Consider the following 14629-nt stretch of genomic DNA (forward strand, 5'->3'; position numbering starts at 1 on the left):
AGGTCAGGGTGCCATGACACTTGGCGCCCCCTAGCTGCTGCTGCTGGGTTGGGGAGGGTCAAAGGGGCCAACGGGAGATTGATGGCCCACCTTCACTCATGTCAAATCACCTGTCAGCACGCCCCTGGCACTGAATCCATTTTGTTTCAAGCCACCATTAACCTTGGACCAGTTGGATTCATTCCCCCTCTCTGTGGACTGGGACCCCCACAACCTTTGTCTACTACTGCTGCCAAACTAGTTACTGGCCTCAACTTTTATCATGTACACAATGGTCGGATTTGAAGCAGTAAACAAGGAAGTACAGGGTGCTTACTCAACCAAGACAAACACCAAACAGCATGTAATAATTGGGAAAGAGTAAAATGGCAAACAAGCTATCTTGGCTATTTTGAAAGTAAAATTATAACTTTTTTTTAATTTTGGCTTCAATTTGGAAGTAATCTCACCGCCTCAGGGACATTTTTTTAACTGTAACTGTTTTTACATCACTGTAGCTTAATGCCTCATGTTTATTTTGTCTTGATTAACATTAGACTGATTTATATTAATTAATATCTTACTTTTATTGTTGTATTTTTTTTTTATTGTTATTCAAAATTGTGTCAGTCCTTGTCATTTTTGTTTGAATTTTCCATCTCTTGGTTCTGAAGCACTTTGGGCTTCCTTTTTATATGAAAGGTTCTTTATGAATAAAGTTGAGTTAAGATGAGTGTCATCTATTTTGGCTTTATAGATTCAAAATGCTGACTGGATTTGATATTGAGGGAACTGCCTCAAGGCTGCTTATAACCCAGAAACTGCCGCTGTGCACACTTTTGCATAAATGTCATTGTTGTATCCTGTTGTGCTGCATGATATCATACAGAATCTGATATTATATATATGATCCATCTATATATGAAGCATGGTTATGAGCAGATGTTTGATCATTTCACAGGCCTATAAAAAGGCGATTGGGCTGCCAGTGGCCGCTGTAATATTGATTGATGGTGGGCAGGTGGGGGCCACAGTGCTGCCCTCAGACAGACTCTGTTTATTTATACAGTCTGCCGTCTGCCCACCTTACCCACCGCAGGGCTGCATTCACTGAATTTACAGTCGTCACAAGGGAAAATATATGCTAATGATGCTGTGTAGCCTTGAGGAGAAACAAAAACATTTTCAATTCAAACTTTCCACACATGTATCAGATATATCAGACCTGATCTCAAGCACATGCGCCCTCCAATACCTTTAGTATGGTATCTTTCACCATAGAGATCCATTATTTTCCACTTCTTCCCCCTGGGCACACATAAATTGGATGCAATAATGAGGGGCAGTAATGATTGTGCATATTTGCTCTTGATTTTCAATTATAAATTGCCTATATATACTATATTTTCTGGATGCTGTTCATTTTGGTATTAAATTGAACTTTTACATAAAAACATACTTAACTGAAAAAGCAAAAGGATGCTGGCAAGGTTTAATATTAGTCAACCTGAGAACAGCCGTATTGCATACAGGAATCTATATGTCCACTGCATATAGGTATATTTGCATCCTCTACTAGGAGCCCCTATTACTTCTACTTGTCCTTGATTCTCTGAATGCACTGTAAAAGCCAGGCCATGCAGAAATAATGATATGTGCATTTTCCATGGCTTTGACACACACACGCACAGACAGAACAAATGAGAGCGGAGAGATCGTCCTCTCCACACCATTAAGGATGCTGAATAGTGAAGTCCTTGTTCCATTCCAATTTCTGGAAGCTTTGAAGGAGTCAGTGGTTGGATGTGTGCTGCCTCACAGAGCGTGTCATCTGTTCCACTGAGTTCACAGTAGCTCAGGGATCAGCCTGTGTCCCTGACAGGAATGTGTGCCACTGAGTGTTGGCCTGTCCGCTGAACGGAGCTGCGAGCCTCAGATCAGTGGCATTGGCTGGCCTACGGGTTGTTCTTTATGGCTGTGTCGCTGAGTGGCTGGCTCTCCACTGGGCACACGGCAGCCCTCCAGATGGATGCTGGGACAGCAGAGGCCACGGGGCTGAAAATCCTATCAAGCAGCAGTTCCAGGCCCTTGCACTGAGAAGATGAAGCGCACCGGCACGCCAGGGGACACAGGCCAAACCCTGCTGCACCTCTATCACAACCCCCAACCCCAATCCCTTCCTGCCCCTTTTTCCTTCCTACATTCATCCCTCTGTTCCCCTTTTTTTCTCAATTTTTACGGGAAGAGACTGCAAGCCCAACCAGCCAGAATATAGAGTGTGGCCCTTAGGGTCTGTGGCCCTCGCTTGTTAAATAAAGGAGCTGACTGGTTGATTGATAGACCCTCAGCAGTCTCTGCATCTCACATGTTTCCAGGTTTGCTGCCCTATATATGAATCCTTTGTTGGCCGGCCCTGCGTTAGCGTTTGTTAAATGCGCTGTTTGATGGATGGCACCAATTTTCCTCCAAAACCCAGATGAGCCACCTAAGCACCTTTCCCTCTCTCTCGGTTCGTCCCCAGGTAAACCCCAAGAGCACGAGGGGACAGGAGTGTTCTAAAATGGTATCAATCAAACAACCTTGTGCATGGCTGCAACAGCAACGCAATGTTTCAATTATGCATCTGCTGCTCAGCGCCTGACATTTTGTTCAACCTCTTAACCCCCAGAAACTCACAGAGGAAGCTACCTTCCTGTTGTCCTTACCAACTAATTTTGGTATTAAGGTGTGGCTGCATAGCTGTTGGTATTCTCCTGAGCATTAAACTATATTTGCTAGAAACAGAGTGTTTGTACTTGTGTGAAACAAGATTACAATTGCATTCAGGTGAAAAGTCTAGTTCTACTAGAAATTACAAAATATATAAAGATGATGATTAACAAACAAGTTATTATTTTGTCTACAAAAATGTCACAAAGTTTAATTTGTTAAATGTTAGGTGTAGGCCTACTATTAAAGGCAGGGTAGGTAATTTTCTCCAGATACACTTGTCAAGTTTTTGGTTGAAATTGTCTTTATGTCCCGACAGTAATTAAGATCTTATGTTCTCTGAAAAAGGAACGAAGAAAATCCGTCATCTGTAGCTGCTGTAAGCCTGTAAAAACTTCGACTAATGTTTGGATGACAGTTCGTTTTTAATAAAACCAATCAAGCTTCTCCACCCCATGCACGCACAAACCCACACCTGTAATCTGCTTCTATACCAATGGCACTAGTTTATGTAAGTGAGGGGCGTGGCTTTTGAGGGAGCACAGAGGAAAGGGGGTGAGTGAAGACGGAGAACAGAGAGGATGCTACTTTCAAAATCATGATAGTTTTCAAAAATTACCAACCCTGCCTTTAATTAACTTGTTTCACTTGTTATAAGTAATCTAAAAACATATATTGTTCACACTCAGAAAAGAAATAGGGAGAAAACAAACAGCAAAACCTCACATTAAGGGCCTGATTTACTAAGATCTCAATTAAAGAGTACTAAATTGCGTGTTCACCGCAAAAGTTTGCACGTTTGGCTTGTGGGCGTTTTGCGGGTGATTTACTAAGAACATTTGTGTGAATGACGTCAGGTGCAAACCTTGTTGAAGCGGTAGTATTTCTGTCAGGCTTTTGTGTGTTCTACTGGTTTACGTCACAGAGAGTTTGGACAGAAAGCAAAATGACTGCAAGCGCAAAATAGGTATTAGTGAGAGGCAAATGAATGTCCAATATAAATCTGAATATAACAAAAGGAAAAGAATCTTATAAGAAAACGTTGGTATTAGACACGGCCTCTCTTTTCTTCCCTCCCTCTTTTGAATGAATTGTCATACATTGCTCAGGAGGTGCGAGTCCTCTGTGGCACTGGTGCTCAGTGTGTGTGCCACTCTTGCCATCGTTGCGCACCAGAAGCTGGTCAGCGCTGTGTCTGATCGGACATAAATGCCATGGCAACAGGTACTGAAGTTGGGGGTACAAGCATGGTTGTTTAAAATATAATGTTGGCGAGAAGAGGGAAATAGGAAGACATAAGTGTCAATGTTGAAATGCTTTAGAATGCAGAGGCTGTGAATGTTCAGTTATATTTTAATCATGCCGTTTCTTTTAAACTATTATTGAAGCAAGATAAAAAATAAATGCATACCATTTATTTAAACATGTTAACATGTCTTTTATTGTGCCTATGTCTCCTCCTAACTGCAGCCTGCAGTGCATAACACTGGGGCTCTTGGATTTGCACGTTCCTTTCAAAGGTGTTAAATTCAGACACCGTCCCAATCACCGCAATTTTTGCCTGTCTTGGTAAATCACATTGCGTGTTCGAGAAAAATCTAATTGTAAGACACAAACATGGCGTGCATTACTGCCGTCCAGTCACTAAAGTTCCTCCCAGTCAACACCACCTATCTCTGTCACTGTAATGCCAGACGTGTGCTCTGAAACACACACATTTGGCTGCAGAGGACTGTAAGTCTGAAGCAGTGCAGTGAACCGACAGGTGAAAAACATAAACAGATGCGAGAGCGGTCTCTAGGGTGTTGGGTTCATTTGTTACCTAGCGAGGACAGACATATTCCTGTCAGACAAGCCATGGCAGCACCAGATGCAGGGTCATTCTAGTTACAGAGAGAATATCTTGGGTTGAGGACAAAGATTCTCACTCCAGGCCCAAGATGGCCATGGGGTTTTTATTTCCCCAGTGGTTCTTTTGCAATAAACGCTCAACCCACACTTAGCTGCAAGAAGCAAGAGACCTTCTTTTTTTTTTTTTTAAATAAAGCTGAAGCTTATTTATCATGGTTTGTTTCCTATTTGTTTTGGTGGATAATTGTGATCAAACAACATTTATGGTGATGGATTCAGTGTTCATCTATTAAGAATCATATTGTTCTTTTCGAGAAGTGGGAGGTTTTTAAAAAGTTATTTGTAGTTTTTTATTTTCACATAATAATTTAACTTATCACAAATGTTTAGCTGTATTTAACTGTACTAAATAAGACGTCATTTGTGTGTTGTGAAAGTTCAGCAACAACGGCCACAGAAACATACTGTGCTCAAATAAGTCCTTTACAGACTAGTTTCTCAATATAAAGATGAACTGTTATTCATTAAGCCCCACATCACGAAAAAAAGTTACCTGAAGACACTTTACAAAAAGAAGAGGCCAAGATTTTAATCTGTGTTTTGCCAATTAGAGAGTGACCAAATGAATGCCATCATCAATCACTTGGCAACAGGGGCAAGAAAAAAAACTTGAGCAGAACCAAATTCCTGGTGAACAGCCATCTGCCTTAATGGGCCTTGAAATTGAGCTAGAAACGAGAGAGGGCAAAGTAGAGTCAAAAGGGATGTACAGAGACAGATGAACATACAAATTACATTGCTAAACAATAGCAGGGAGATGTTAATACTACCAACAACAACGATATTATTTTGAATTAATAAGCAGTTGGAGTCAAGCAGGTCCATGGCAGCAGGCATTATGATGTCTGGAACCTGCATTAAAGGCAAATGTATCCATACAGAGAGAGGGGGAGACAGACGGTCAGCATTAGGTTCCTTGGCAGTCGAGCTTATAGCAGCAATTATTAGCGGTTGCTCAAAGGCAAGATTGAGCTAGCCTTAACAATAAGCTTGAGCAAAAGTTCTGTTTTTTTAAATCTATTCTCACAGTTTATTCCAGTGAGCCAGCGCTGTTTATTTTGTTTGTTGTTCGAGCACCACTTCTCTCCCTTTCTCTCTGTAATATATATGCCTGACTGTGGAGGACAGGCAGCAGACAGGCTTATAGAAGGAGAATATGGGAAGGTACTTGAGACACACTGGCTCCTAACCAGAACAACTGGCGCCTCTCCTCTGCAGATGGACACACAGGTGGGCTCACAGGTGGAGAAGGAAGAGGAGGGGGGGCATGCTCTGCCAGTTTTGTGTCCCGTTTCGTTTGTGTGTGCATGTTAGTGTGTGTGTGTGTGTGTGTGTGTGTGTGTGTGTGTGTGTGTGTGTGTGTGAGTGTGTGTGTGTGTGCGCGTGTGTGAGTGTGTGTGTGTGTGTGTGTGCGCGCGCGTGCGTGCGCGCGCGTGCGTGCGTGTGCATGTACACACTTAACATCTGGACCATGGTCAACTGTCATGTCAGACAGAGATTTTGGCAATGAAGCTACACTGCACCCTTGTGGATGTATGCAGCACAACATCACCAAAACCACTCAGATTTGTTAGGTTTCAAGTATCTGTTTAAATTTCAATAAGCAGTTTAACTCTAACCTACTTAACTCTTTTAAACATTGCTTAAAATGCTGTTTTCTAGTAAATGCCTTTCATCACTTGTGCTGCTTTAAATGTGTATTTTATCTGATTTGAAGAAACCTATCTTAAAAAACTGGACACAGTAAAACCTGTTCATAAGAATTAGGCTCCTTTGTTTTTAAACGTGGTCCCTTTATTTATTCAGGTTTTTCTATCCCCCTGCCTGTAAAAAGAAATGTCCCTTTAAAGCGCGTTCATAAATGATTTATCCAGTCCATGATAAGACGGGCAGAGCCAAACAATATGATTGCAGAAAGCAAACTGGCAAATAACATTGATCCATGCAACACACAGACAGCTAATCAATGAATGTATGTCCTCCCCACACAGGCAGCAAGTTCAGATCAATTCTGAAGAGAGACGAGGCATTGGCAAATGAAGTGAAGCATTTCTGAAGCATATCCCACAGTTGTGAAATGAAATAAATTCCTCCAACATATGAAAGATCGACTGTGGTTGTTTGAAGTTGCTCAGCCAGACAGCTTAATTTGAAGAGAGAGAGAAAAAAAAATTAATTCTGGTTCTTATACTGTTGCTATTATCTCATGTTGTTGTAATTGCATCTGTTTTATTCTTGCTGTCTATTCCTACACTCTGATATCACATGCTCTCTGGCCTCACATCATGAACCAGCAGATGATTTATTGATCTGAACACAGCCTCCAAATAACCTGCACAATTGTGTCATCCCTTTGTCATTATTGCCCCATGATGAGTCTGGCATCAAAAGTTTGAAAAGTCCCCCAAGGGTGTCTCTTCAATGTTGAATTGATAAGCAGAATAGTTTTCTTGTTTTGCAGACTTATACAAGGTTACAGGTTGTAAAAGGTGGATGCACAGTCAGCTACTGACCTGAATTTAATGTCCATCCGGCTTTGCTTTTTTTAAATTATTTGTAGGTCTATGTAAATCAGGAACATTTCAGAGTAATGTTAGTGGATTTCCAATTATGTAAAAGTTGGTAACAGTGCTTTGAAGCACAGATGATTGTGGGTTACATGCATATGAAACACACAGAAATGCTCACAAACACATTTAATTTCTATTTATACATTCAGACAAAATAATACAAATACCTGCTGTAATTAGTTCCACACTTTACTGTGTTCAGTTGCAGTAATTTAAGGTACAAATAGCACACACTTGAGTTTTAAGAGCAAAGTAACATTCAGTCTGAGATATGATCCCTTAGTCCAGTCGTAAATGAAAGCCAGTCTAACACAGAAATAGCCTCAGAGGCTGGCCTGGCCCAGATGCTGAGTGTGAACTGCTATAAATAGGAAGTGTTGTTGTGATGAAACTATGTCAAGAGGCACTAGCAGAAAACCACGAGGTCAACATGGAAGCCACAAGTCAAAGAGCTTGCGTACATGCTAGAATTAAACGGTCTGAAAGACAGTAACTATTTTTTAAAAGCCGGACAAGTCATCAATATTATTATTGCTTAATATTAAAATATTATGACATTAATATTTCAGGAGTTTTCAACTCGTGGCTCTTTGATGTCTCTTGTTGACTCAAAAATTCAAACAAGACCATCAGAGACAATGTTCACCATTCTTATATTGTCACGCGGACAGCTGATGAAATAGCCTTTTTTTTTTTTTTTTACATTTTCAACAGCAATTTTGAAAGAACTGATACATTTGACTGTTGAAAGAAGGCAGGTTACGATTTATTGTTCAAACAAAACACAGGGGGCGCCAATGTCAACAACAAACCAAACGACCCTCGACTGAGGCCTTACAAAAACATTCATGAGACAATCATCACTTTCGCCATGAGATAACAAGTTGCAGTTGCTAAACAATGGGACAATATGATTAGTTGCATTTAGTTGACCATAAAAAAATAGTTTACGAACACCTTAAAGGGTTAAGTCAACATAAGATAACATTACAATAAATGGATGGCAACTCACGACACAGCCCATGAGAGTCATTTAAAAAATATGGCAGGTATCACTGTTACACAAAATTAAGTAAAACATTAAATTGGCTAATTAAATGCTGCAAAATCCATTATATAGAGGCTTTCACACTGCATAACAACTAGGTAGAAAATTACCCAAACTACTATCATTTTTATTGTACTGTGTCAGATTTAAAAACACCCAGAAATCTCTTTCTAAAAGTAGCAGTAAATGTGTTCAAGGTGATCGTGTTATTGGCTGTTTACCTTAATGTCAGCAAAACACTACAAGCACAATAACCAGACTCTTTAAAGCACGACACACTACAGACAGAAAAAAAGGCTGTTACCTGAGGAAGAGCATGAAATATTTATTGCCCAATAAAAGGAATCCTCTCCAAGGCTAGGAGTAGTTACATGACACTCAGTTACACAAATGAGAGTGCATACTGTTTGTAATGATTAAACTTCAAGCATTCATCCTGATAAGTGAAGCATAAAACCCGATTTCCTGAAAAGTATCTCCCAGCAGAAGAGAAGAGATGTCATTAGTGTCAAAGGAGAGAAAGATTTTTCTGTCAAACTGAGAATTATTTATGGATGTAGAGGGTTTTGCATAGCGTACTATCTGTATAATGCCGATAATGACAACCCTTCAATTGACCTCCTGTGCTAAAGTATGCTTGGCTTTAATTCCAAAGTGCAAAGTTCTTCAAAAATACAACAGTTATGGCATTCAATGGCTTTTATTGCTAACTTCATTCACAGTTTGCATATTCCCTTTTTGACAAATGTTTGATACCTGTGCTTGCACAGGCTTTAAAGCTAAACACTTAACCTCACATCTACCTTGTACTAATACAATTCATAACTATTAAAACACTACCTTATTCATCTAAAGATATGCTGGGGTTTTACTCTAGAATCAGTATCTCATGGTAGTTAACTGTAAGGAAACTTGAAGCAGATAAAATTGCTGTGTAACTGTTCTGATGAGTCAGTTAGTTGACTCAATGACCTTGTTCTATCTATGCTACTGTGATATTATGTTTGACCACTAATCATGAACCCATAATTGTCACTTTTGGCTGTTATGGCTATTAGTTAGCGAGAGGTACACAGTGTTGTTTCAAAAGACTCTGCTGCATTTCCAGTTAAAACTAAAAGGGATAAAAGAGATTTAAAGAATACAGTTCATCAGTTTAAAGATCAATAAAAGTAAAGGTTAGATTTTGAGCACTTATTACTCATGAAGTTTCACATTTTTCTCATGGTGTCTGATTTTTACATTAGTTTGAAGACTTAATATTTAAAAAAAAAGCTTTTCATAACCACCAAATTAATGCATAAAAGCTACATAAGGCTAATTAAGTCTGTTTATCTATGCATTACCTTCCTGTTACAACCAAATAAAGTAAGCGATTTCATCCAGATCCACAGGATAGTCTGTGAGGTGCAGAGGCTCTTTGATATCAAATCTCTCTCCCTTGTAGCTTCTCCAGCTGCCAGCAGGAAGGTAGATGTCACGCTCCTGCTTTCCCGGCTCTAAAACTGGGGCTACCATGAGGTCATCCCCAATCAGGAACTGGGAGTCAATTTTATAGGCTGTCTCATCACCTGTGGCAATCCACCACAGGGGACGTATGATTGGGTCCCCAGTGTCCAGCACCTCGCCGGCTAGCTCCAGGACCCGTGGTGCCACAATACTCTCATGGAGGGCTGTGTATTTTCGAGCAATTTCAACCACCTCATTGTCGTATTCCCAAGGGGGAATAGAAAACTGCATGGAGGGCATGAAGGCTGACAGCTCCAACCAGCGGATATAGAGTTCTCGATCAGGTAGCACACGATTTCCATCTGTGCGGTTAAGATAAGCATTCCCTCCAATCATGTCGGGTAAAATGAACTGATAGCCAAGGATGCTGATGGTGAGCACTGTGGGGATAAGAGATTTGAGACCCAGCTCATAGCCCCACACTGAATCTCTGTCGATTGGTCTGAAGAAGCAGGATATGTTCTGAGACTGGTAGCCACTGCGTAGCTCAGCTCGATCATTGTAGGGAATAGCCATTTCTGTGTAACGTCTTGTGAAGAAACTTGGGTCCCGAATTGGTGTTCTGGTGCTAAATTTCCAGGGTAGGTAATTGGTCTCCCCTGCATCAAATTTAAAAGATGAGACACCATATTTGGTACGCAGAGTACGCAACTGGTAGGAAAACCAATCACGGGCTTCTGGATTTGTGAAGTCCAAAATGCCACCAATGCCATTCCACCAGCGCACCAGGGCTGGCAGTCGGCCTGTTGGTTCCCTAACAAACAGACCCCTCTCAACACATGTATGGAAGTTTTCTGAGTCGTAGTTGACAAACGGGTGAATCCAGAGTGACACCAAAATCCCATCCGATTTGAGCTTTTGGAACATGGCTGAGGCATTGGGGAACTTTGTTGTATCAAACTCAAAATCTCCATATTTGGGAGTGTAGCGATCATCCAGTTCTAAGTGGCTGCAGTTAAAGTTATTCTTGCGTATGTTGGCCGCATACGCCAAGAGTTTCTCTTGGTCAATGTCAGTCTTATGTAGTGCCCAAGTAGACCAGATAGGGTGTTGAAACATGACTTTTGCAGGCACCTTGTTTGGCTTGTTGAAGTATCTGCGGACCATGTATTTGTGTATTGATGACACATCTAAGCCCACGCACACTCTGTAGCTAAGTTCAGCACACGGTTTCTCCCCTGGGTTCGGCTTGAAGGGGCTGTCATTGTATCTCGCCTGGAAGGACATTGTCTTCTCTGTGTCATTCCAGCCAAGGTGGAAAGGCACAGAATTATTAATTTTGATGGCTGTGGCATTGGATGACAACCAATAACTCTCCAAAATCCCACCAAATTCATTGCGGTTTGAGTAGATGTCACTTGTAACAAAGGGTTTGGGAGCTTGTTGGCCAGAGACAGAAATAGGCCAGTGCTGAATTGCTGACACTGCACCACCGTACCAGTGTGCAAACTTGTATGTCATGGCATGTTCGACAGGAATGTCAGGAACCAGCTCCTCCCAACGCACACGGTAGCACTGTACCGTGTCCTTAGGTCGTACTGTCTCAATGAAGAAGTTAAGCTTTCTATCATCTGTGCGTCCACAACTTAACATTTCTCCTTCTTTGGAACATGAATCCAAATCCAAAGTACCTGACCTGCCAAGATTAGGATACAAAAAAATCACAAAGCATTTATTTTAGCAGTAAAATAGCTGGCATGACTTTCCATTACAATTACTGATATCATTTAAAATGTAGGATCGTTAACGTTACCAACCTGAAATCCATTCTGAAAACAATGGATCCTCCCTGGTTGCGGATAATGTAGCCATCTTTATTCAGATCCAGCAGCTGCGTCTTAAGCAGCTCAGCTTTGCGAAGAGAGGCTATGTAATAACACCATGCAGTTACAGCTGCAATCACAAGCACCAGGCCGATTACGCCAGCTCCGACCAAGGGTCGAGTATCCTTGCTGTGTTTCTGCTTGGGGATAACATCTGTAATTGTGCCTCCTGCTCCTCCTGGTACTACTTGGTACATGACTTGCGCTGTTCAGTGGGAATATCTGAGAGTTGCTGTTCTACGGATCAGAGAAATGTTTTCCAGGGAACCTGTTGCACTCTGGCCCCTCCGTCTGTTTGCATGCCTGTCATGAAAGAGAGAGATAAGAGACATTATCTTAGGCTTCAGGCAATATTTTCTCCCTTCAAAATATAGTTTTTATTAAGAAAAGGCTGTATGGTGCTGGAGCCTCTGTACAGCACAACCACTTGATATTGCGGATCAGTCATGATCAGTCATGAAATATTGACTTTAAAATCAGTTAAGTATCAGGCACATCCTGTAAAACAGCTGCAGTCAGATCAGCAGGTGAGATATCACCCTGTTTCTCAGCCTATCTTTTCTTGTCAGTTCAAAGCCTCCTTTACATTTCAGGTCTGTCTGACATGCTCTGCATTTCTGCACAAGTCATTCACTGGTGCTTAGAGGTATTATGCTGTCAGGATGTAAACCTTAAAGATATGTCTGAGAGTTAACAAAACAAATCTACTGCCAATTACACACAATAGGATAAAGTAGATGTTCCCAGTGGTTATGAGCTCACTTGAGAGAAAACTCATTTGTATGTAAGGAAGTAACGGTGCAGGAAAGCGGATTTTGGCCTCACAGCTTTGCCAGTGCTGGGGAGGAGAGGAAAGAATACTAAACTTTGAAGTCCATCAAGACAGACTTACCAAAGTAAAGAACAACTTGGTTCATTACAGCTTTAAAAGAAAGAACACGCATTTGTGATAATCTGGGTAATAAATCCAATAAAACACACAATGTAATTTTTCATTGCGTCTGAACTTATCTATCCCTAAGAGCAGGGACATAGCAAACACTTCTACAGGTAATGAACTGGCTGGTGTTAGTTATTTTCATGTTAGCTAAACGGAAAAGATTAGATTAAAGAGCACAGCCAACCGAGAGAAGACCAGTCCTGTCTAGATTCCCTGTTTGCTGACTACTGCTAACAGCTATTGACCCCTATCGTCGAGCATGGCAGCAAGGGTCGATTATAAAAAATGTTCACTATTAATTAGCAATCTAATTGACTAATTCGGTGTTCAACCAGTCTTAATATAGATTTCCCTCAACAACAGGAGTGATAACATAAACCTGTCATTAATTAACAATGGTTGGTTCCTTAGAGGTCCACTTGTGTTGCTGGACCTAGGAAGGGAAATTGGCCCTTTACAGTAGGCCTATTGAAAATAATTAATGGATAATGTAAGACTGATAAAATAACTCAACCTTCAGAAATGCAATATTCAAAACATCAGTTTGCTAGCACAACGTCTCAATTAAAAATGGTTTGAGCTTAATCTATCACATGTCAAAATGTTCCCCAGAGACAAACCTTAACTCAAAGTTGTGTATTCAGATGGCAACTGTTATTCATCCTACAGCCCTACATTTAAAGTTAGCCTTTACAATTTATTAGAAAACCAACTTAAACTGCAACTTTAAGAATATGACACATAAAAATCCATGTCAAGATTTCCAATTATAGGCTATAACTCATATTATGTTCATCATTGTTTAATCATGTGCTGATTGCTGTTCTTGTTTTTCAACAAATTGTCAACCAAAAGCCTGAAGTTAACCAGTGTGTCATAGGCTTATATGACCAAAAGAACTGAAACAGAGAGTAATGGTCAATTGAGCTTGAAATGTGGCTTATAATGATCTTGATCTTAATATAACACTAATAGTAGTAACAATTTGTTTATCAATTGTCTTTGACTGAATAATCAGTTATTCATATTCACAAGTAGGCTGTATATATATATATATATATATATATATATATATATATATATATATATATATATATATAAAGTTAGGCATGAGTGTAAGTCCACCAGTAGCCTATATAGGTCTAATTCATTAGTGTGGGCATATTACAGAGAAATGTCACTGCAACAATAAAGTGAAATGTCTGATGATTCATTTGTTACAGCTCCTATTACAATACCTTATCATGAGTAAATACATGTTTTCATGTACTAGATGTTTTCTTCTGAAACAAACTCTTGAACTATCCTAACATGGTTTTCTCTTTGAAAAAGTGTAAAACCAACATTTCAGTCATTTCTTTGTTTATTGGTCAACATGGTGGGTTCATATTTGCCATTTCAGCCCGATTTACTATCTGTTCTGACACGTGGTGAAAAATAAACAGAGAAGTGCTGATACAGTCAGAACAGAGCAATGAGAAAGACTTGAGACTGCCTCCGCTCGCCCTGCTATCAAACGTGCACGCGCGTGTGTGACTGTGTCATTTGTGTGGCTGAATACTATCATAGTCATTTACTCAGATAGAATTGAAATAGTTATTTCACTTTGAAGGTATTTTCACAGTAATGGTATTTTCTTTGAATGTGTTTTCTTTTCTTTTTGAAACGACCGTTTAAGAGTTGAATTTTATACTTTACAAAAACATCAAAGGGACGATTAATGCACTCAAGAAGTTGTTTATAATCAAACAGCATAGAACACTTTTCCGTAGACACAGCTCTACCATAGGAGAGCTGTGGAAACATTTGTGTCCAGTGTATGGAAAGCTGTGCGCTGGTGGGTGGCTCGAGAAAGTTAACGGAGGGAAAATAACCGGGAATGCGTGTCAACTCAGTGTCCTAACATTTTCCTTTCGTATCCTGTTTTATTACCTCAACTTCTTATGATAAAGATGTTTTTCCTACCGTATAGCGGCAGCCCCATTCAGCAGCTCCAAGCACTACTTAAAAACTACAGTTAACACAACAACACCGAGAGGCATAGAGGCATCGTGTTACGTATTCGCCTTGTATACGCCCATCGCAACATGGGAAATGTAGTCCAGTGGAACAGCTCACTTTGTTGTCATTCTAAAAGACA

At 40.4% G+C, this 14629-nt stretch overlaps 1 protein-coding gene across 1 annotated transcript; it reads right to left on the bottom strand.

The window, feature by feature from the left end:
- Positions 1 to 7803: 7803 nt before the first annotated feature.
- On the bottom strand, positions 7804 to 14580 carry myorg (myogenesis regulating glycosidase). Its single transcript, XM_079342036.1, has 3 exons — positions 14455 to 14580; positions 11484 to 11852; positions 7804 to 11362 (listed from the first exon to the last, which is right to left on the bottom strand). Exons 2-3 carry the CDS (start codon positions 11744 to 11746, stop codon positions 9571 to 9573), a joined length of 2055 nt encoding a protein of 684 aa, XP_079198162.1. The 5' UTR covers positions 11747 to 11852; positions 14455 to 14580; the 3' UTR covers positions 7804 to 9570.
- Positions 14581 to 14629: the final 49 nt, after the last annotated feature.

Source organism: Symphodus melops (assembly GCF_947650265.1).
Source record: "Symphodus melops genome assembly, chromosome: 4".
Classification (NCBI taxonomy): domain Eukaryota; kingdom Metazoa; phylum Chordata; class Actinopteri; order Labriformes; family Labridae; genus Symphodus; species Symphodus melops.